This window comes from Nyctereutes procyonoides, unplaced genomic scaffold, assembly GCF_905146905.1.
Source record: "Nyctereutes procyonoides isolate TBG_1078 unplaced genomic scaffold, NYPRO_anot_genome, whole genome shotgun sequence".
In the NCBI taxonomy this organism is placed as follows: Eukaryota; Metazoa; Chordata; class Mammalia; order Carnivora; family Canidae; genus Nyctereutes; species Nyctereutes procyonoides.
In genome coordinates, this window is record NW_026575126.1 from 49,331,972 (window position 1) to 49,356,665 (window position 24,694).

Here is a 24,694-nt window from a genome sequence, read left to right on the forward strand (position 1 = left end):
AGTGGAATGAACCCCAGCCGGGAGGCCAAACCCGTACCTGACGACCCCTATTCCGGGCCAGTTAGGGTCATCGACGTGCAAGAGACCTGCTGCAGCCGTCACCTCCTGCTTGAACTCCTCCCGCAGCTGCAGCGTACAGGTCAGGATGGGCAGCTGGCTCTGGATGCAGGCTACAAGCTGATCCACATCCTCTCCCCGGGTGCCTAAAACTGAGCACATCCCCAGAGTGTTAGAGAAATATGTAAGGAGTGGTGAAAAGCAAGAGGGCAGGCTCCCCTTCCACTGTCAGGGAGGTCAGCAGCTCCAGAGACATCTGATTAGTGGGAGCTGAGGTTTAAAAAAATAAAAAAACCCATCCACTAAGCCCATATGAAGAAGTCAGGTATTAAAACTTGATACAGCCAGCTCCTGCAGGTGTAGACACAGTTCTCTCTTACACAGAAGACAGAATTAGCCCCCTGACATAACACACAATGAAACACTAACAGAGAAATCAGATTCTTCTCACAGGACTCTACTCAAGCTATACATGTTGCATGGCAGGCTAAAGACAATGAGGCAAACGCATGGCTCTCTGTCCACGTTAATGGCATGGGGAGAGTGTGAGGAGGGGGCAGGAGGGTGCGCTGATGACAGCCCCCCAGGGCTGCAGGGACCCAACATCACTACCTCATGCCGGTGAGTCAAATGTGGCAAAGGATTGCACTAAGCCTCAGTATGCGCTGCCCAGGGGTGTCCTCAGCTTGCTTTGCCAGGTTTACAGACTAAGCCTCTGGCCCGCTTAGCAGGTGCAGAAATTACTGGAAGATCGGGAGGCTACCAGTCATCTTCCTGATGGGCTTTCCTTTGCTGAACAAATGCCTGCATCAACCTATTCTGAGGTCTTTGAGTGAGTATATTTCCAAAAGTATTAAAAATATCTTGTGGGGGAAAAAAACCTCAAACATCTTCTGAAAATCTTTAAATCATCTCAGAAAAAAAGCATAATCAGTTTTGAAATACATCTTGTCAGCTGATTTCTCAGTCGCACCCTGCTGAGGCCAGCACTACATAGGGCCCTCCACATACGTGACCTCGCATTGCCCTGCACAGCAATGCATACAGATCTGCAGTTGCCTACAGGTGCCGCAGCTCGCTCTCGCTCCCACACGGCGCGCACCCAGGACGTGGTCGTAGAAGCCCATGGACTTGCAGCCCTGCTGCTTCCGAAAACATCTAAAATGGTGGCCCTCAACCTATGTGGGTTGGTTCAAACTGCCAGGGTAGCTTTAAACACTAAGGACACCCAGGCTCTGTGCCCTGGGGCCCTGCCACTGGGAGTTTCAAAGCTCCATGGGTGATTCTCACGTGCAGTGTGGACAGAGCACCATGGAAGAGAAAATGAAGGGTCACAAGACCCCAAAACATAGGGAGACTCAAGTGGCTTCAAAAGTCTGAGAAGTTACTCTGGAGAGCTCATCTACCTAAATGCAGCCCACAGGCAAAGACAGAGAGCACAGCATCCCAAGGAAAAGCAGATCAAGCTTTCAGGGACGTCACTGTCGCTCCCATGAGTGAGGGCAGTCCACGGGGGCCGGCCGTTACCTGCTGCTGTCATCAAAGGGCTGAAGCGAATGCACACACCCTCCACTTCCAGATCCATGACAGTGAGGCCGCTCGTAGGCACCAGCTGTTTGAGCTGCTCTCCCAGCTGCAGGGATAAGGGCGGAGTGAAGAGGTTCCCACGGGGGAGGGCCTCACGAGTCCTCCCACCTCCCCTCACCCCTCACCCACTCAGCCCCAGGCCCAGGAGGCTCCCGTGAACAAATGTCCCTGAGTCTCGATTCTCTTTGAATACTTATGGCCCCTTCTTTTTCAATGGACTAAGAGTTTTACACTTTTTGTTATTGAAAACCATAACTTCAGTGTAGAAAAATCTAGGAAATACAGTAAACCAAAAGAATAAAATAAAAATTACCCACAACACACTACTGAGAAGCGCCCACTGTTGACGTGTGATAGGCCCATCCTGGGTCTCTGTATTTTCTATTGCCATAAAACGCGATACCCTCCATGCTGGGTAGTGACCTGCAGCTTTTCACAGAATTTATGATGACCATTTCCTTTCTGCCATAAACATCCAGCTACAGGGTTTATCCTGGCTGTTTTGAATGTCATTGTATGAATGGATCATAACTCATTCACCAAAGCCCCTAACGGGAGCATGACCCATTCTATGCTAGGATGGATGCTGCTATAGTGGACACCCGGACACTGTTCAGAACATTCTTTACATGAAAATCCCAGAGGCACAATTTCAGTGTCAAAAGGCAGCCGAAGTGCAGTGTCTTGGGTCCATACTGACTTCCAGGTGCTTAGGGGGCTCTGGCTCCTGCACGTCTGACACTGTGACAGACGCTCACCAGAACTCCAAGGTGGCCACACTGCACTCCCTGTCTGGCAGGGCGTTTTGCAGCCATACTCAGCAGCCAGGAAATGGTCACCCAAGGGGATGACATTGGAAGGCCCTGCCGGAAGTTATGTAGCCTGTGGAGCGGCGATCTAAGAGCCCTGGAGGGAAGCCCAGCACCTTCACGGAGCGTCCCTCCCGAGGGTCTGATTTCCTAGACATGACCATGTATTACTCCATCTGGGACAAAGAAGAAAGAGCACACAACCGCCATTCTTACCCAGCGATTCAGGGCATCACAGGAGTGTCTCTCCCGGCCGACTGCTGACGGTGCCATACTGGGCACTGGGATGGCTTTAAGCACTGGATCTGATGACACCAAAACAAAGAAAGGGGATTCACCTTCTGGTAACACAAATCCATACGCACCCTTCAAACCTGATTTCATGAGCTCCCAACATTAACCCAAAAGAGAAGTCTTAAATATTACAGAAATAAAATCTGTAAATGGTAAACAAAATGTGGTATATACATACAGCGTAGTGTTACTCATCTTTAAAAAGGAAGGAATTTCTCTCACATGCTCAATATGGATGAACCTTCAGGACATTACACTAAGTGAAATAAGCCAGTTACAAAAAGACTCATGCTGTATGACTCCACTCACATGAGGTACCTAAGGAGTCAAACTCAGAGACACAAGGTAGATGGTAGTTGCCAGGGGCTGGGAGGGAGCAGGGGATGGGGAGTTGGTGTGTAACGAGTATGGAGTTTCAGTTTTGCAAGATGTAATGTTCTGGAGAGCTGCTGACAACAACGTGAATGTAATAACTGAACTAAACTATACATGTATGATGGTAAACTTTTTATTACAACTTAAAATTTTTGAAAATGTGTATCTTACAGAGGGGTTTTTAACCTTCCGTATTTTTTTTCCTCATGAAAAATATAACACCTGAATATAATCCCACAAATAGAATTCTTACTTTCATTTAAGAAGTCTTTTTTCAAGGAACTTTGAGAGGAAATGGAAGGATAACATTTTAAATTACCAGCTAGTCTATCAACCACCGTGCAACGTAAATCAGAGAACTCAAGAGCACCCAGAGTGGGCCTCACAACAGAATTCTCCTCCTTTTGTTCAAATGGTCTGGGTGCCTGCTTGTGCTGTGCTGGGCATGAGGAATATAAGGTGGACAAGGTTTCTGTTATCCTGCTGTTTATAGTCCATCAAAGAAACACCATAAAGGAAAGAAATGAAATCACCGTATACTGTTGTAGTGCCATGAAAGAAGACGGGGCCTGATATCCTATGATGGAGTTGCCTCAGGACAGATGGGGAAGGCCTCCCTGAGGACGGACATTATAGAGACCTGAAGGTTGACAGGGAGCCAGCCAGAAGGAGAACGAAGGGAAATATGCTCAAGGCAAAGGAACAGCAAGTGCAAAGATCTTGCTCTGGGACAGAGCAAAATGTTCTAGAAACTCGGAGGCCAGTCAGACTAAAACAAAGTGATCGGCCTAAAAGGAAGTCAGAGAAGATGGCAAAGGCTGCACCCCACAGGCCTTGTGAGCTACAGACCTTGGGCCTAATTCAACAGAAAGGCTCTGGGCAGCGACAGGGCACGAGGGCACGAGGGCACGACGAGACTCCATGTACATGCTTGGACTGCATGCAGAGAATGGTCCAGAATAGGGTGTGTGAAGTTCACGGAAGAATCAGTTCAGCAGGGACAGTGGCTGTCCAGGTGAGAAATAACCATGCTCTGGACTAGCTGGGTGGTGCTTGGGCCATCCTTTAAAAGTAGCCTCATGTTATTCCCAAACTCAACTGCCACGTCTTCAACGTATGTTTACGTTGTATTTTAAATTACTTTACTTTCTTTTAAAGATTTTATTTATTCATGAGACACACAGAAAGAGAGAGAGGCAGAGACACAGGCAGAGGGAGAAGCAGGCTCCATGCAGGGAGCCGGATGTGGGACTCGATCCCAGGTCTCCAGGATCACGCCCTGGGCTGAAGGTGGCGCTAAACCGCTGAGCCACCTGGGCTGCCTTTTTAAATTACTTTAAATATAAACTATGATAAGCATAGAAAAATAAAATAGAGATTTGGGGGCCCTATTTCACATACTTTGATTCACTCAAGTTGTATGTACATGTGTATCCAGATCTCTATTTTCAAGGGACTCTTACCCATTCATTCTAGCACTAGTCCAGGGACTGGCATATGGAAACTACTGGTTTGATCATAGGAAACTATCAGTAATATGCTATGGCATTTAGGTCTGGAGTTCTTAGGAAAATTATTATTATAACTTTTTTTTTTTTTTTAAGAGAGAGCAAGCATGTGCAAGAGCGAGGGTGGGGAGGGATAGAAGGAGAGGGAGAGAATCTTAAGCAGGCCCTACACCCAGGGCAGAGCCCAATGGAGGCTCGGTCTCATGACCAGAGATCATGACATGTGCTAAAATAAAAAACTGGATGCTTAACACACTGAGCACAATGAGGGTCTCTTAAAAAAATTAACATCTTCTGAAACAACGACTGAAGATTTTAGCAGTCAAAATATTTGGACTATCTATATAAGCTGAAATAAAACAGAAAGCTCTTAAACATAAATACAAAAATAACCCTTTTTAGAATCACCTACCTGAGCCTGGTAATTCCTGGAAAAACCTGAACACCACTACTGGAGAACTGAGCTCATCTTCCACCTGAAAAATCAATCTGATATTACCAAGTAACATTAAACCCCAACACCTGCAAAATAAAACAGTGAGTTTGAACAACAGGCTAGAGATAGCATATTTTCTTAATAAACACATAAAATTCAAAGGTTAATTTCAGTTGCTACAGAAACAACAATCAGGGGCTTAGTAAAATTCCTAGAAATAATTCTAAGCCAGTTCTGAGAATACACTGCTGAATTATAACATCTGACACTGGTAAGCTGAAATTAAAGCAGGAGAAAACTATAATAATAAGAAACATAAGCCTGCCATTACAGATCAAAGGTGGCAAGGTACAAGTAGAACCAGAATCAGCATGGGGAGAGCTGAAGCTTTCAGGAATCCAGAAATTACACTAACTCTAACTCAAGCAGGACTGACTGTAACTTTTTTTAAGATTTTATTTTTGAGAGAGAAAGAATGGGGCAGAGGGAGAGAGAGAATTCCAAGCAGGCTCCACACCCAGCGCAGAGCCTGACATGGGGCTTGATCCCACAACCCTGAGTTGAAATCAGATCATGACCTGAGCTGAAATCAAGTCAGATGCTCAACTGACTGAGCCACCCAGGCACCCCTGACTGCAACTTTTTATATTCACAGACAAAAGGGGGATAAGTACATTCTTCTCACTTTGAAAAACTCTCAGACCACGATGTAAATCCTGCTGGTAATGAAGATACAGTCTAGAGCTAAATCTACATATTATTTTCTAAGTCACTGAGGTGGTACTTATAATCGGGACAGGTGTCAGATGACTATTAATGGATTTCATTAGACAAAAACATTCACCGCATTAAGATCACTTAATATCACTGTTAAGATTAGCCAAATGAAGTTCAAGCTCACCACTGAGCAAACATACAGCTGGCCATCAACTCTACCACAGCACGAGGATACAAAGGGAAGGGCAATGCCTTTGACAGAATATGGCACACAGGGACAGTAGATCTTCAACAATTCTAGTCATAAGACCTATTTTCCGGGGCACCTGAGTGGCTCGGTCAGTTGGGCGTCTGCTTTGGCTCAGGACAAGATCTCAGGGTCCTGGGATCAATCCCCACATGGGACTCCCTGCTCAGCAGGGAGCCTGCTTCTCCCTTTCCCTCTGCCCCTCCCATTGCTTATACTCACTCTCTCAAATAAATAAAATCTTTAAAAACAACAACAACAAAAACAAACCTATCTTCCAAGGCACTGCATGTGAGGTCTCCATGGCAGAAATGCTAATGTGCACAGCCAGGAAGTAGCTGGCCTTGGGGCTTCTCTACTAACCTCTCAAAGGACCACACGGATGTGGTTCAGGTCAAGCAAGATATGTATCAAATCTGCCAACTAACTGAGCTGATTCCGGTGCTCACCTGTCTATCATCTCCTTCGACCTTCATATTAACAAATCTATTAATATCTTTAAAGCTAGAGGGGCAATCAGACAACAAAAAGAGCAATCAGACAACAAAAAGACATTAAAGGCATTCAAATTGGCAAAGAAGAAGTCAAACTCTCCCTCTTCGCCGATGACATGATACTCTACATAGAAAACCCAAAAGCCTCCACCCCAAGATTGCTAGAACTCATACAGCAATTTGGTAGCATGGCAGGATACAAAATCAATGCCCAGAAATCAATGGCATTCCTATACACTAACAATGAGACTGAAGAAAGAGAAATTAAGGAGTCAATCCCATTTACAATTGCACCCAAAAGCATAAGATACCTAGGAATAAACCTAACCAAAGAGGTAAAGGATCTATACCCTAAAAACTATAGAACACTTCTGAAAGAAATTGAGGAACACAAAGAGATGGAAAAATATTCCATGCTCATGGATTGGCAGAATTAATATTGTGAAAATGTCAATGCTACCCAGGGCAATTTACACGTTCAATGCAATCCCTATCAAAATACCATGGACTTTTTTCAGAGACTTAGAACAAATTATTTTAAGATTTGTGTGGAATCAGAAAAGACCCCGAATAGCCAGGGGAATTTTAAAAAAGAAAACCATAGCTGGGGGCATCACAATGCCAGATTTCAGGTTGTACTACAAAGCTGTGGTCATCAAGACAGTGTGGTACTGGCACAAAAACAGACACATAGACCAATGGAACAGAATAGAGAATCCAGAAATGGACCCTGAACTTTATGGTCAACTAATATTCGACAAAGGAGGAAAGACGATCCACTGGAAGAAAGACAGTCTCTTCAATAAATGGTGCTGGGAAAATTGGACATCCACATGCAGAAGAATGAAACTAGACCACTCTCTTGCACCATACACAAAGATAAACTCAAAATGGATGAAAGATTTAAATGTGAGACAAGACTCCATCAAAATCCTAGAGGAGAACACAGGCAACACCCTTTTTGAACTTGGCCACAGTAACTTCTTGCAAGATACATCCACGAAAACAAAAGAAACAAAAGCAAAAATGAACTATTGGGACTTCATCAAGATAAGAAGCTTTTGCACAGCAAAGGATACAGTCAACAAAACTCAAAGACAACCTACAGAATGGGAGAAGATATTTGCAAATAACATATCAGATAAAGGGCTAGTTTCCAAAATCTATAAAGAACTTCTTAAACTCAACACCAAAGAAACAAACAATCCAATCATGAAATGGGCAAAAGACATGAAGAGAAATCTCACAGACGAAGACATAGACATGGCCAACATGCACATGAGAAAATGCTCTGCATCACTTGCCATCAGGGAAATACAAATCAAAACCACAATGAGATACCACCTCACACCAGTGAGAATGGGGAAAATTAATAAGGCAGGAAACAACAAATGTTGGAGAGGATGTGGAGAAAAGGGAACCCTCTTACACTGTTGGTGGGAATGTGAACTGGTGCAGCCACTCTGGAAAACTGTGTGGAGGTTCCTCAAAGAATTAAAAATAGACCTGCCCTATGACCCAGCAATTGCACTGTTAGGGATTTACCCCGAAGATTCAGATGCAATGAAACGCCGGGGCACCTGCACCCCGATGTTTCTAGCAGCCATGTCCACAATAGCCAAACTGTGGAAGGAGCCTCGGTGCCCATCGAAAGATGAATGGATAAAGAAGATGTGGTTTATGTATACAATGGAATATTACTCAGCCATTAGAAACAACAAATACCCACCATTTGCTTCAACGTGGATGGAACTGGAGGGTATTATGCTGAGTGAAGTAAGTCAGTCGGAGAAGGACAAACAGTGTATGTTCTCACTCATTTGGGGAATATGAATAATAGTGAAGGGGAATATAAGGGAAGGGAGAAGAAATGTGTGGGAGATATCAGAAAGGGACACAGAACATAAAGACTTCTAACTCTGGGAAATGAACTAGGGGTGGTGGAAGGGGAGGAGGGCGGGGGGTGGGGGTGAATGGGTGACGGGCACGGAGGGGGACACTTGACGGGATGAGCACTGGGTGTTATTCTGTATGTTGGTAAATTGAACACCAATAAAAATTAATTTATAAAATAAAATAAAAAAAATAAAGCTAGAGGGGCTTAATATTTGAAGAGAATGTAGTAAATCCAAGGAGACAGAAACAAAAGCAACAAACTTCTACACCCATTCCCCCATCCTCAGTTAGGATAAGGCAGAATGATGTGAATGCTGAGACTTCTATATTTAGTTTAATACAGTCTTTGGTTTCTTATTTCTTTGAGCTTGGTGGTCTCAAATGTCAGTGCATGAGAAATACTGTCCAGGGTTATGTAGACAGAATTCTGGTTCTAGCAACACAGCAGACTGAAATGCTAGATTAAATATCCTGATAACCAAAAAAACCTGATAACTACTGCTAGGCTTACAAAAACAGTGACTCTAAAAAAAAAAAAAAAAAGAAGAGAAAGCAAAGAATACAAGAATACTGTCAGCTGAGCAGGGGCTGTTGGTAAGGGAGCAGGTAGGAGAATCTGGCTTTAACATCTAGAGTCTTCAAGCCCATGTGCAGATGGGGGGAAAGGGCATATAAAGCCAGGATCCGGGGATCCCTGGGTGGCGCAGTGGTTTGGCGCCTGCCTTTGGCCCAGGGTGCGATCCTGGAGACCCGGGATCGAGTCCCACGTCGGGCTCCCGGTGTGTGGAGCCTGCTTCTCCCTCTGCCTGTGTCTCTGCCTCTCTCTCTCACACTGTGTACCTATCATAAATAAATAAAAATTAAAAAAAAAAATAAAAGCCAAGATCCTTTGAAGGATGCTCCTTTGAAAAGACAGAGAGAAAAACTCTACCCACTGACCAGCAAGAGGGCCTACCTGAGGCTCTGTCTACCCAGGGAGAAAAAAATTCTCTCTTGAGAGATCAAAACATTGCACCAGGCTTGACGTCCCATGTGGCACAGGAGTCCTAAAGCTGTGGAACTGATGGACAGATGGACCTGAGCCAGTCATACAAGTATCTAGTTCATGATGACAAATTATGACACACACACACTCAGGGAGCAGGAGTCAGCAGACACAATCCAGGGGACGATCTGTGCTTCAAGAATTCAAATACTAAAGCAACAGAAATAGACTATAACAACCAGGCTTAAATAGAGAAATGAAGACCAAGAACCATTAAAAAAATAATAATAAGAAAAAAAAAAAAAACGAAAGATGACCAAAAAGGAGGCACCAACTTGAACAAGAACTAAAGAGAATTTGCTGGAAGGAAGAAGTTGTCACCAAAATAAAAACCCAGTGAATGGCTGACATGGGTGAGCGGCAGCTCAGGACCAAAGTAAGGCCTGGAGAAACTCATGAGGCAGCAGCCGAGAGGCAGACGCAGGATGTGTCCAAGGGACAGATGGAACATGGAGCGACAAAGTTCACTACACTACCCACTCAAGGTCCAGAGGTAAGACTGGAGAAGGCGGTCATGTTTGAAAAAACAAACTTGACAGGATTAGGGGAAAAAAAAAAAAAAAAGAACCCCAGGTTAAAGAAGCACAAGTCTCAGGCAGGGGTCTTAGAAAATCTTCACTCAGACACACCATGGTCAAAGAAGCAGAACCCTAAGGGCAGAGACAATCTTAAAAAGCCAGCTGAGATGTCAACCGCGCACTGAGGCACGGTTGCACTGGGGCATTCTGAGGTTTTCAGGGGTCAGGGGATGTATTAGATTTCCCCCTAAATGCTGAAGGTCAGGACGCAGCCCATGTGCCCAGGAAAGCCAGTCAAACAGCAGTCCATGATGCAGCTGCTGAGGAGACCAGCACCGAGCCGAGGACAAATAGCTGCCTAAGGCCTCTGGGCACCTGGGAAGCACACCTGTGCTCTGGGACCAAGAGGCTTCTCCAGGGCTGGCTGTCTAGATGGGCAAGAAGACCCCAAGGAGCTTGGAGAAGGAGCTACGATGCTGTAGATACAGCTTGTCTTCCACAGGTTCAAGTCCTGGCTCTGCCACCTACTACGATGGGAGTCGGGACATGTAACCACAGCAAACAACAGAGATGAAAGGAGCACTGCTCCACCACAGGGACGTCTCCTGAGGACTCAATGACTGGGGATCTATGGGAGCACCACACAAATAGTGTGGCAAGAGAAAAAGATATTTAATAGCGACCGATATTTTATGATGCCTTACAGCCTTCACTTTGCTTTCTCATACATTATCTGATCTGCCCTTTGTAACAAGCCACTGAAGTGGGACAAATACTAACTTTTTCTATAAACTGACCAGGGATAGAAGGGCCATCTGGTTACACACAGGCCTTGCAGTATGAATCCCAGCTCCACCACGTCCTAGCTGTGTGGCCTGAGCATGTCACTGAACTGCTCTGTGCCTATTTCCTCACCAGGAAGGAGGGATAGCCATTGCAACCAACTCACAGATTAATTTATTTGCACTTAAATACCTACTGTAGGCTGAATACTAAACACAGTAAGAAAAAAAAATAAGACAAAAGTCCCTGCCTTTATAAAGCATTTACAAAGAAACAGACAAGAACACACACATGGTCTCAGGTAGTAAGAACTGCAAAGAAGGACAACACCCAGGGGACAGAATGATGGATAGTGGCTGGGCTGGTTTACACAGAACAACCAGGAAAGGCCTCTCTGAAGACATGATACTTTTTTCTTTTTAAGATTTGAGAGAGAGAGAGAGAGAGACAGAGAGACAGAGAACACGAGAGTGAGCACAAGCACAAGCAGGGGCAGTGCAGAGGGAGAGGGAGAAAGAATCTTCAAGCAGGCCCCGCACTGAATGCAGAGCCTGACCTAGGGCTCGATCCCAGGACCCTGAGATCATGACCCGAGTCAAAATCTTTTTATTTTTTTAAAATTTTTTTCTTTTTTTTTTTTTAATTTATGATAGAGAGAGAGAGAGAGAGAGAGAGAGAGAGAGAGAGAGAGAGAGAGGCAGGCAGAGACACAGGCAGAGGGAGAAGCAGGCTCCACGCACCGGGAGCCCGACGTGGGATTCGATCCCGGGTCTCCAGGATCGCGCCCTGGGCCAAAGGCAGGCGAGGCACCAAACCACTGCGCCACCCAGGGTTCCCCCGAGTCAAAATCTAATGTTAGATGCTTAACCGACTGAGCCACACAGGTGCCCCTGAAGACGTGATATTTGAACTAAGATCTAAAGGATAAGAAACCAGTCATGAAAAGAACTAAAAGGAACAGTGTTTCCAGCTAGAGGGAAGAGCAAACACAAAGAAGACTATGGTGAGGGGTAATGAAAGACCGCACATGCTCAGTACTGTGCATGGCATGCAGCACGCATCCCATACACAGCAGCTGTGATGACGACAGTTACCGAAGCCACAGTGCTTCACGGTGTTTGCCATTATTGCACATCTACTGAGAAAAGCATCCACTGGAGGGAGAGATGGAGCAGAGATCCATGGCCTTACAAAGGCACTCCAAACCCACTAGCACCAGCAGAGTCTCTCAACTTGGGGGAGGAGGAGGGACAGGGAGGGAGGACATGAGGAGCCCAGTGGGCTCAGCGAGGGAGAGACAGAAAGTCCACTGGCCTAGCACTGCCTGATTCCTGCCATCTTGCTCATGCTAGTCCGTAGTTTGGGCTTCTCTGTTTACTAAAGGATCCAACCAACATACCTTCACTGACAACTGAGCTCACAGGCTTAGGCAGTTAAGAGAATGACTCAATGTCACAGGGCCTCAGTGGTATGGCTGAAATTAGAACCCAAGTCTCCTGACTTACATTCATCCCACTGCTTCTCCAATGGGCCACTCTCCTCTTCCAAGCTAGGACTTGGGTCATCTCAGGTCAACTGAAAAGGCTCCAAGCTCCTACTCTGACGGCAATGCAGAGCAGCCCCCCTCTCAGGCACTGAAAGCAAACCGTGTACTAAAATGGATATCATCTCTATTATCTTGAACCCCAAATTAATTCAAATATTAGTTTTACACTTAACTGTGTCCTGCAGAACTGTCAAAGAAGCACTCAGTGACTCTGTTTAAGTTAGAATCTGATCTGTATTTTCTGAAATTCTAAAATCCTATGAAGCAAAACATGAAAACATTCAAACCTGAACTGATACTTGATTATCAGCCCTAAATCCTCATCTTCTTGTCTAGTAACCACCCCTAGGCGGCAATCTCGATAGAGTTTGGCATCTTTTAGGGAGATACCAGGAGACCAGAGTAAGGCCACACGCCTATCTCTTCCTTACTCCCTGCTTTGCGCAAATGAAAACTGGTGTCAGAAGGATTCAGAAAAAGTAGTCCGAAACACTGTGAGAGACAAAAATGACTTTTCACATCAGTAAGATGGGTGTTTTTAAAATCATTGGGCAGGTGAAGACAATAGTGTTTGTTAGATCTTTGTGCATTTCTATATTTAAACAGAATAAAACTACAAATGATTATACGAAAAGCACCACAGGGGTTCAGCATATGGTACAAATTGCTAGGGCTTCATGCTTTCTGTAGTTAGGGCATCAGGATGCGCATGATTCTCTTCCAAAAAGAGTTGTCACAATTATACTGAAATGCATCAAATCTGGAGAAGATCATTCTAACTTGAACTTAAGCTATTTACTAAAAACAGATCAAAAAAAAATAAATAAATAAAAATAAAAAATAAAAAAAATAAAAATAAAAACAGATCAAAACATATACCGTACCAAGATTTTGATGTGGTTCACTTTCTTCAAACTTTCTTGTAACCGCTGACTCTGCAAAACACAAAGAGCAACAATTATTATATTTTCAATTAAATTCTATACTTAATAATTACTGATTTTAATTTCATTAGATCAGGGCAACATATTAAGAAATGGTTTTCAGGAGGGTCTTTGCAGGCCTGCACACAAGGACCTCAGCAGGCACATAATGCCATCTGTCACTTGGTGGCTCCTGAGTTAGGCCTCCCAATTCTTACTTTACAACAACTGCAAACATTCCCAATCTTTCAGTTGCAAGTTACATGTGGTGCTTCCAGAAATGCCTTTTCTAATAAGACATACATAAATTTGTCGTATTTGCAAAATCAGTCATCCATTCTTTCAAAAACCACTCAGTACCTGGCAACAAATGCAAAAACAAACCAGTGGGCCCACATCAAACTAAACAGCTTCTGCACAGCAAAGGAAGCCACCATCAAAATGAAAAGGCAGCCTACCGAATGGGAGAAAGCATTTGCAAATAATTTATCTGATAAGGAGTTAATGTCCTTAAGTTCAAGTTAGAAAGATATATACAACTCCTACAACTCAAGAGCAAAAAACCCCCAACATCTGATTAAACAATAGGAAGATCTGAATAGAGATTTTTCCAAAGAAGATCTGCAGATGGCCAAGAGGTACCTAAAAGGTGCTCAGTATCACCCATCCTCAGGGAAATACAAATCAAAACCTCAATGAAGTAATGCCCTAAACCTGTCAGAATGGCTAGTATCAAAAAGAAAAGAAATAACAAACGTTGGCAAGAATGTGGAGAAAAGGGAACCCCAGGGCACTACTGGTTAAGAATGTAAACTGGCATAGCCCTTATGGAAAATAGTATAGAATTTCCTCAAAAATTTAAAAATAGAACTACCATATGATTCAGCAATTCCACTTCTGGGTATTTATCCAAAGAAAGCAAAAATACCAATTTGAAAAGATATCTGCACCCCCATGTTCACTGCAGCATTATTTACAATAGCCAAGATATAGAAACAACCTGAATGTCCAGCAATGGATGGATGAATAAGGAAATATGGTATATAATATACATACACAGTGAAGTATCATTCACCATAAAAAAGAATGAAATCTTGCCATTTGTGACAACATGAATGGACCTTCAGGATATTATGTTAAGTGAAATAATTTAGAAAGAGAAAAATAAATAGCATACGATCTCACTTATATGTGGAATCTCAAACAAAACAAAAACCCCACAAACTTATCAATATAGAGAAGAGACTGGTGATTGCAAGAGGCAGGGGGTGGAAGGTGGCAGAAATGGGCAAAGGTGGTTTAAGGATACAAATTTCCAGTTGTAAAACAAGTCAGTCACAGGGGTGTCATGTCAGCATGGTGACTATAGCTCCTAACACTATACTGCATATTTGAAAATTGTTAGAATTCTTAAAAGTCTTCATCACAAGAAAAAATAATTCTGTAACAATGTATGGTGACACGTGTAACTTAGACTCGTATCTGTGGTGATTGTTTCCCAATACACACAAATATTGACTCATTATGTGGTATAACTGAAACTGATACAATGTTATATGTCAATTATAGCTCAAAAACCCTCCCAAAGTAACAAGTAAACAGTACGAAGATCTGAATATTCCTACCAAGTGCCAGTGCCAATGTGCACAAGGCGCAGAACTTAATACTGGAGAAGAAAGAGGAAAGACACAGGAGGAAGAGCTGTTCAGACACAGGGTCTGGAATAAGCACCCCTGAGTTCAGAATCTCACCTGCAGGATGAGTAAGTCCATCTGCCACTTACTGGCTATGAGCGTGGACACTATTCAGCCTCTCTGTACTTCAAGTCCCTAATGATAAAATGGGGAGACAGGGCTGTTGTGTCAGATGCATGGAAACGGTTGCCAGAACACTGTGTGCATCATATGTGTGATGACTTTCACCCTCATCATTCTTATTATTATCTCCATCCCAGGTCTTTCATCACTGATGTGGGGATAAAACAGCATCTACTTCATGCAATTGGGGCTCATGCATTCTGCATTTACTGAATGGAAATGTGGAAAACCCTCATGAAAACTATTTGTTAGTACGCTGTATACCTGTAGACTTCATATTCAAGGGAAGGTCAAATGAGACTGGGTGGTCAGTGCACTGCATAGGGCTTTGCACAGAATAAATGCCCACTAACTGCTTCCCAGGAAGACGAGGATGATGACGATGACGATAATGATGAGAGGAAGCAACGGAGGAAGATACAGATTTCTGCCCCCACGGATGCACTATAACCACATGTGCTACATTTCCCTGCAGGTTCACATGCGCTTGGAACAGCAGGGAGTCAGCGACAGGCTATCAGAAGTCCTATGACCAGCTACAGCATTTGCCTGCAGGCAGACAGAGCTGCAGTGACCTCAAGGGCTTGGCAGCTAACGTCTCATTATTTTCCTGTGCTCCATAAGCCAGAGGGAATTAAAGAGCCCTCCCCTGATCCCCAGACCTTCCCTGAAGTGACTAAGTTACCAAAGCAATAAAGGCCTCTCCTTCTGAGCAACCAAATCTCAAGACTTGAGTGAACAGCCTGGTGAGACAATTTTTTCAAAAAATGTGCTTTTGTAAAAATAATGAACATAAATCTTAAAGTTATCTCATGTAAGAATCAAACTGCTTCATTTACAGTATCTCTGTTGCATCAGAAACTAGGGTTAGAATGAACTATCCTGATATCAGGAACCCAAAGACAGCTGCTACGGTGATACAAAGATAGTAAATTTCCCTAAACATGACACTTGAGAAGTGCTGATTCCACAGAATACATTTAAAACAGATTTTTAAATCCATCTGCATGTGATCAGCCGCTACTGTAAAAGCCTCACACATATGAGCTCATTAAGTCCACCTAACAATCTATTACCTCACCCCTGTCTCCCACGTAAGCAAACAGACTTAGGTGACATCCAGCTTTCAGACTCAGCTCTCACACTGCATTAATGTGACTTTTTTTGCTTTCTAAACTATGGCATAATTATGCATTTTCATAATCAGAACACCTCATACAGAAGGAGAATTACCGAACTGTCCCTTGAGCCTTGCCACTTGGGAGGCCAAGCCAGCTGGTATTAAAAATATGCAGCTCATGGATTCACCAACCCCTAGTGGCCCTATTTCCTTCCCTCTCAAAAGACAGCCAGTCAAGTGCCACATTTACCCCCCTACCCCCCACCCAACACTCCTCTTTTGTTTCTTCCTCCACTCCTTGGCTCTCATCCTGTGACTTCTTTTCTCATCCTATGATGACACCGGCATTCATCTTATCTGATTTTGTGTGGATACAAATGCTGGGACACCGCAGCAGTCCCTCCCAGAGCTTTGGACAGGAAACATATGCCTGCAGTCTGCTGCTCATGAGATGCCAAATCCAGCCAACAAGGTAATGGACAGCGGGTGAGGCAATGGGGCAGTTTTCAGTCACTGCTCTTGCCACGGGGTACTGGTGGCTCAGCTGAACTTGAGACTTCTACTCACCAGTTGGCATGCATGCTTAATCCTCTCCACAATCCCATCAAGCCCCAAGTACTGTAAAGACAACCACAGCGGTAGGGCACGGAGCTTGTCTGCTGGCTTGTTTGATGTAAGACCGGCAACTAAAGTCTAAAAAAAGCCAATATGGTTTTAGTGATCAAAGCCAACGAAGACACAAGCAGAATTATCTAGTTTCCTCTGCATTTATTAGTACATGTTAGATGCTATGCTAGGCATTTGGTTTGTCTTATTCATCTGATCATCTACAGTTTCATGAGGGCAGTATTCTAGGCAACCTGGATCAGAGAACTTGCTTTCAAGGGTGCATGGCTCAGGTGCAGCAAAGCCAGGATGAGAATCCAGAGAGGTCACATCCCACAGACAGATCTCTCAGGCACTCAAGAGGTAGTCCTATCCAAGGCTGAGTGTCCTCAAACACCTGGCCATTATCAACTAAGACATGAACTGTCTTATTAGTAAGAATCAGTGAAGCTTATTTCGCATATGCCTATCACTAACTGATCCACTACTAGCAAGAACCACTTCTTAAAAAAAAGAATTACAACCTTGTAGACAACAGGAATTAGGAACTTTACTCTTAATGTCACTTCTGGGAACCTATTCTAAGGAAGTAATTTGAAATACAAAAAGATGCTCTTTACTTTAGAAACAAAAAATTGAAAACATCTTAAAAGTTGACAAAGAGAATGATTAAATTGTGGTATTTAAGTGATAGAATATTACAGAGTCATAAAATGTCATAAAAAGTTCTTCATACACATGGGGGCCTATGGGGAGGATAAATAGAAAAAAAATGCACACAGTACTGTTTCATTTATGCTAGAAACATTCTTTTGATTAAAAAAAATCTCAGGTGGCATTAAGAAAATTTTTCACTTTTTCCATACTTTGCTCCTAGACTCAATAATGATTATTAGCATCACATCCTAGTCCCCCCGAGTGAGAGTGAGCTTACCAAGGCAGGATCGTCGTGTTTATAAAGGGTGACTGCAGGGACAGCTGGCAAACCCAGCCATGGACCTGGAGTCAATGTCATGCTGTCACATTTGGTTGCAGCCTACCAAAGAGAAAACAACTTTTTGTTATAGACTATCAGAACACACTAAACCACATACTCTTCCATTCATAAAAAGCATGAAAAGTCATCAGGGATTAAGAGATTTTTTTTTTTTTAAAGTAGGCTCCATGTCCAACATGGAGCTCAATACGGGGCTTGAACCCAAAACCTTGAGATCAAGACTGGACTGAAAATCAAGAGCTGGACTGACAGAGCCACCAGGCGCTCCAGAATTAAGTGATTTTAAATTCCTTCTTAAAATCACAATATTTAGTAAATCAATCACATACCAGCACTGATGAGGAGACATAACCTAAAGCCAAGGTTGCCAGATTCACACTGGAAAAAAAAACAAATTATTTATTGCTGCTTATTAAGTTTATATTAAAAACAAAAAAGGCTGTGTTGTTTTAAGCTGACATTTCAATGTCATTCAGCTGGGTTAAAAGCATTTATAACAGAAAATGAGGTATATGCAAATTTCAGCAAAACCTTGAAAATGTGCTTTAATCAAAAGTGTTTTAGGGGATGTCACCTACTTACATAGTGTAATGGGTATCTCATTTTTTATCTTTCATACCTATTATTTTCCAGTCATCACTCTCTTCCCAAAGGGATAAAATAAGAACCCAGCTCATATGGTGGGCTGGGTATGGATTCCCATAGCTGCCCTGTATCCTCTCCTAAGATCTTCTGGGAAACCACACCAATCTCCTCCATCAGACCACAGCTTTGGGTGGAGGAGACACCACCACCTGCTCCAGGGGTGCACAAATAACCTCAACTACCAAAGTGTTAGACTTCCCTGGCCATAGTGATGGGCTTAGGAGACTTTTGCTGGGACTTCTGACCCTCAGGACACAAGCTGGAAAACAAATTGGAGCCACTGCAACTAGTTTGTACCAAAACAGGAAAATCTATCTATAGATGGAAGCAACATAAAGGAAATGACGCCAAGTGACTGGGGGAGAGGGTGGAGGGGAGAGGAAGATGCTGAGCCCCGGCTGACACTATGCCTAAATATAATCCTAACACCATTTTTTTTAGTGTGAGCCAATAAAATCTCTTCTCACCCAGACTACTTTGAGTTATTTTGTTACCTTTACTATGCAACCCAAAGAGCCCTTAGTGATAAACGTTACAACAAAATAAGAACCTGGATGCCCACTCTTCATGAACACTGCCTGCAGGCCTACGACCGAGCCAACTTTGCCCTCTACTCACCCCTCCACGTGAAGCCATATGCCATACTGCTCACAGAGTTCTTTCAAACGCCCAATCTTATCTGTGTGCCCTACTGCTGCAGTTCCTAGGGTGAAACACACAAAAAAGGATACTAAATACCTTGAGTCTTTACAGCATGATAAAAGCTTTTAACAACATTATCTCTAAGCAGGAAGTAACATTTTATGTCTCATTGAGATTTTCTCTGTGAACTGGCTTAAAATCAACTTGTAAAAGTTGATTCAAGTTCTGAAGTGTGCATATTCTTTTTATGTAACTATAGAAGCAAGCTTGTTAATATTGCTACTTAAAACCTCTAGATACTTTTTTTTTTCTTTAGCTACTTGATGTTCTATCAGGAGAAGTATATTCAAGTCTCTCACCAAGACTGTGGGTTTGTGAATTCATATTTGTATTCTATCAATTTTTCCTTTGGCTTTCCTTTATATATCTCAGTTACATTTGTCAGCATTCTTAACTATTGTGTCTTATGGAGTACATGAATTATAATTAGTGTGTAGTCTACTGTATCTCACACTAACATGGCTGTCACTACTTACCCAAGATACTCTTTTCCATGTTTGCTTTTTGTCCCTTTCTGGGTTATTTTTATTTAGGTGTGTCCATTATAAATGTACATGATAAATTTGTGGGCTTTTTTTTAGCCCCACATATATATGAGAGGTTCTTTGTTTTCAATCCAGATTATGCATTCTAAAGTTAAACATACTGAATGCTTTAACCCGTCTCCTTAATAAATCTGTTTACACTACAGGTTGGGTAGGCGGGTCCCTCTTCATAGAGCATGAGTGAAACTGGACTTGCACATTCTCCTGACCGTCCTAACCTTTGCATTAACAGAATCCCACCTAACAAGGCTGCAAACCCCCACCAACCACCTCAACAAACACAACCAATGCAAGTGGTTCTTTTGCACAGTTTAGGTTTATAAACCCTCTATCACTGATTTTTGTATACAGAGGTATGGGTTAACATTCATTTTTTTTTCCCATGTTGATATCCGCTTTCAAGGCCACTGGTGGAAAAGACCCTCCTTTTTTCCCTTGAAATACCTTGGCATCATTGTAACAAGTCAAATGACCATATACACGTGAGTCTATTTCTAAACTCTATCCTTTGCAATTAATCCCACACTGTCCTGATTTCTGTAGCTTTATATTAAAGCTAAAAACCAGATAAGCCTAAGTCCTTTTTTTAAAAAAAAAAGATTTTATTTATTCATTCATGAGAGATGCAGAGAGAGAAGCAGAGACACAACACAGGCAGAGGGAGAAGCAGGCTCCATGCAGGGAGCCCAATGCGGGACTCGACCCCAGGATCACACCCTGAGCCAAAGGCAGGTGCTCAACTACTGAGCCACCCAGGCGTCCCAAACTTAAGTCTTTGAATTCTGTTCTTTTTCAAAATTATTTTGGTTATCTTCACAGCCTCTGTATTTCCATACACAATTCAGAATCAGCTTATCAACTTCTGTAAGAAATTGTAGCCTGCTGAAATCATAATAGGGACTGATATGTAGAATCTGTAATTTGGGGAAATTAGACTTTGTAATATTGAGTCTTCCAACAGGTGTATATGACCTATCACTCCATTTATTTGGGTGGATCTTCTTGAATATCTCTCAGCAACATTTTGTAGTTTTCAGTGTACAGATCTGGCATATATTTTTGTTAAATGTATCCATAAAGTTTTAATTTTTTGATGCTATTATGAATGGCATTTTTAATTCAATTTCAATGGTTCATTGCTGATATACAGAAATCCTACAACCTTGATCAGTCTACTTAATAGTTCCAATGGCTTCTCTGTAGTTTCCTTAGGATTTTCTATTTACATAGTCATGCCATCTGCAAGTCAAGATAGTTTATTCTAATATGTGTGTCACTTCATTAGTTTTCTTGCCTTATGCACTGTCTATAATTTCAAGTACAATGCTGAATATGAGGTAGGAAGCACAGCAGAAAGTGGTAGAGGAACTGTTATATACAAGGTGGACACTTAAGTGTGACATTTTTATTTTTTAATAGATTTTAGTTATTTGACAGAAAGGGACCAGGAGAGTGCACAAGCAGGGGAAAGAGCAAGGGAGAGGGGAGAAGCAGGCTCTTTAATCAACAGGGAGCCAGGAGACACGGGGCTTGACCTAGGATCACGACCCGAGCCAAAGGCAGATAGATGCTTAACTGAATGAGCCACCCAAGTGCCACTAAGTGTGACATTTTAAAATTCAATTTAGAAAGGAAGCACACAAGAGAAGGAAGTACTTACAACTTATATGAAGAAGTATACAAACCAACAAAGTAACTCCCTAAACAAACCAATAATTAAAAGGGAATCTAAGGAGGCAAATGTAGTATTGTAATTCTCACCACAATGCTAATATAAACTACCTTAAACATGTGGCACATAAACATTTCTTTAGACTCTTTGTTTAGGCTTAGTACCCAGTCATTCTCTCATATGTCTAAAATGGGAGATTCAGTTCGTAGTACCTACCAGCATTTGCTACAAGCAAAAGGGGCAGTTTTCCTCGTTCTATATCATCTTTAATCAGTTTCTCCAGGAAAGCAACATCCTAGATGAAAAGGCAAACCACAAAAACATGAAGCAACTAGGATAAAAGCTGTTATACAATAAAAAATTATAAAAAATAAATAAATAATTATAATTTTCAAAAGAAGCAGATGGTTCTCAATCACACAAATCAATTCTTACTCTTTTATTCTTTTTTTTTAATTTTTTATTTATTTATGATAGTCACAGAGAGAGAGAGAGAGAGGCAGAAACACAGGCAGAGGGAGAAGCAGGCTCCATGCACCGGGAGCCCGATGTGGGACTCGATCCCGGGTCTCCAGGATCGCGCCCTGGGCCAAAGGCAGGCGCTAAACCTCTGCGCCACCCAGGGATCCCCACTCTTTTATTCTTTAAGTAGGTTCCACACCCTACTGGAGTCCAACATGGGGCTTGAATGCATGACCCTAAGATTAAGCCTCGAGTTGAGATCAAAAGTCAGATACTTAACCAGCTGAGCCATCCAGATATTCAAGTCTTATTTTTCTATTTTCTCTAATCATAGAAACAAAAATCAAAGTTTCCCTTGAAGATTAACTACAAAAATTAGTTAAATGAGATCAAAGTTAAAAACTGCACAAAGGATGAGTATTTCTATAATTTTAAACATGTTTAAAGAAAATAGTCTCTTAATCCCCTCAAAATAGCTAAAAATATATCTCTAATATTACTCATTGATGTATCTGAACCAGAAGAGCAAACGACCTTGGAAAAAGAAACACAGAACCCTAAACCTATTCCCTTTTTTCTGGCTTCAGCTGGAAAGCCAGAAACACTTGAATGTTTAAAAATAAGCAGAAGAGGCGAAGGGAGGGAAAAATAAAACAAGACGAAATCAGAGGGAGACAAATCATAAGAGACTCTGAATCACAGGAAACAAACTGAGAGTTGCTGGAGGGGAGGGAGGTGGGGGGATGGTAACTGGGGGATGGACATTAAGAAGGGCATGGGATATAATGAGCACTGGGTATTATATAAGACTGATGAATCACTGAACTTTACCTCTGAAACTAATAATACATTATATGTTAAGCTGAATTTAAATTTTAAAAACTTAAAAACTAAAAAAAAAAGGAGAACCCAATTTTTTTTTAAAGACTTTATTTATTCATGAGAGACACAGAGAGAGAGGCAGAGACACAGACAGAAGTAGAAGCAGGCTCCTTGTGGGGAGCCTGATGTGGGACTTGATCCCAGGACCCCAGGATCATGACCTGAGCTGAAGGCAGACGCTCAACCACTGAGCCACCCAAGCATCCCAGAGAATCCAATTTTGATCCCACATTACAATAAAGAACCCCATTTTCAAAATCTGCCATTCACAAATCCAGACAACAATGATAACCTTTCTAAGGATGAGCTTCAGAAGAAGTTTCTGGTGCTTAACTGGATTCCCATGTTTCTACTTAAAGCAGGTGATATAGTAATGACAAGATTGCTTAAGAGGCAGGTGCTCCTGACCTATATGCCAGCCAACCTTCATGGACATGCAAACCCGGAAACACATATTATGCAATAAATACAAGCAATAAATGAACAAGTTAAAATTACCTGGAGGCCAGCAAACAGAACTTCATTTGAAAGGAAGACAGTTTCAAAACACAATTCTGTATTATTTTACAAACCAAAAAGAGAACTCACCATCTGATGCTGGGATCCAAACATAGTGTTACACGGCACACGACACAAACATGGGAAGGGCAACCCAAGCTGCAAGAGGAAACATACAATTTCGTAAGAAAGAGCTTTGTCACCATTCACTTATGCCCCTAAAAGACTGTGGCTCTGAGAAAAGTCACAATTAATCTTTTTAAACAATTCTTCTCCTTACGAACTCTTAATACTATAAACAGATGCTATAGTACATCTAGAAAGTCAAGTTTAAAAGAAAGGTCAATTTCCACAAGCTGAGATTCTAATTTTTTTATTTGAGAGAGTGCATGTGCATGAGAGAGCACAGGCAGGGGATGGACGGAGGGAGAGGGAGAAGCAGGCTCCCAGCTGGGCAGGGAGCCCTATATGGGACTCAATCCCAGGACCCTGGGATGACCTGAGCTACAGGCAGATGCTTAACCAACTGAGCCATCCAGGTTCCCCCTAGGAGCTGAGATTCTTTTTTTTTTTTTTAAGATTTTATTTATTCATGAGAGAGAGAGAGAGGCAGAGACACAGGCAGAGGGAGAAGCAGGCTCCATGCAGGGAGCCCGACATGGGACTCGATCCTGGGACCCCAGGATCACGCCCTGGGACCCCAGGATCACACCCTGGGCTAAAGGCGGTGCTAAACCGCTGAGCCATCTGGGCTGCCTCGAGCTGAGATTCTTAAGAAAATACAGACAATATAATATTCTCTGTGTCAATGAAATAAATAATTATCAATTCATGCTCTGAATGAGTAACTATCTTTTTTATACTCTAGAATATACCAAAAAACAAAAACACGTTTCCAAACCAAGAAACAATCAAGCTCTAAGCATTTTGGGAGATAATTTAGGATCCTTCCTCCAAGCATTAGTGATAAATAACACAGCAAAAGGCATTCAAAGAAGAGTATCTCATTTATGGATCCACCCACTCCTAAAAAGGAATAAATATGGATTAGCAGATGTACATTTCTTAAAGAAATGAAGTCAGTGTTATGAATGAAGAGAGTAATCATCAAATAAATTTTATATTCTTTATTTTTAGCTTCCAAATCCTTGAAGAGTTTATAGTTTTAGAAACTTTTAAACAGTTGCAGCATATTGTTCTGTGTAACTAAGACTTGGTAGCACCATTTTGAGACCAAAAACTTAATGAGCACTGTATGCACACTTTATTTCCCTTGAAGGATTTTCTTTTTAAATTATGAAATAAAACCCAAGTAAGATACACAATAAAAAATACAGAAGATAAAGGTGAAAATGCCCTACCACCCCATACGCCATCACTCCACCACTGTTAACAGGTTAGTATAAAAACTTCTAAGTATTTTCTAAGTATTTATATAAATTTTTTTTAGGTATGAAAAACATACACATATGCACTTTCTTTTTTAAAAGTAAGCTCTGTGCCCAATGTGGGG

The 24,694-nt window shown here is 42.3% G+C and overlaps 1 protein-coding gene across 2 annotated transcripts in view; it reads right to left on the bottom strand.

The window, feature by feature from the left end:
* The window catches only part of PDXDC1 (pyridoxal dependent decarboxylase domain containing 1), a 55,189-nt gene that overhangs the window by 5,422 nt on the left and 25,073 nt on the right, over positions 1 to 24,694 (bottom strand). For both annotated transcript variants that reach the window (XM_055339498.1, XM_055339499.1), the window contains exons 7-17: positions 23,272 to 23,340; positions 21,556 to 21,634; positions 19,039 to 19,123; positions 18,105 to 18,153; positions 17,713 to 17,814; positions 16,740 to 16,865; positions 13,197 to 13,247; positions 5,043 to 5,106; positions 2,670 to 2,758; positions 1,585 to 1,690; positions 38 to 209 (exon numbers count right to left, since the gene is read on the bottom strand). In XM_055339498.1, the coding sequence (XP_055195473.1) occupies positions 38 to 209; positions 1,585 to 1,690; positions 2,670 to 2,758; positions 5,043 to 5,106; positions 13,197 to 13,247; positions 16,740 to 16,865; positions 17,713 to 17,814; positions 18,105 to 18,153; positions 19,039 to 19,123; positions 21,556 to 21,634; positions 23,272 to 23,340 (992 nt within the window). The remainder of the gene's footprint in view (positions 1 to 37; positions 210 to 1,584; positions 1,691 to 2,669; positions 2,759 to 5,042; positions 5,107 to 13,196; positions 13,248 to 16,739; positions 16,866 to 17,712; positions 17,815 to 18,104; positions 18,154 to 19,038; positions 19,124 to 21,555; positions 21,635 to 23,271; positions 23,341 to 24,694) is intronic.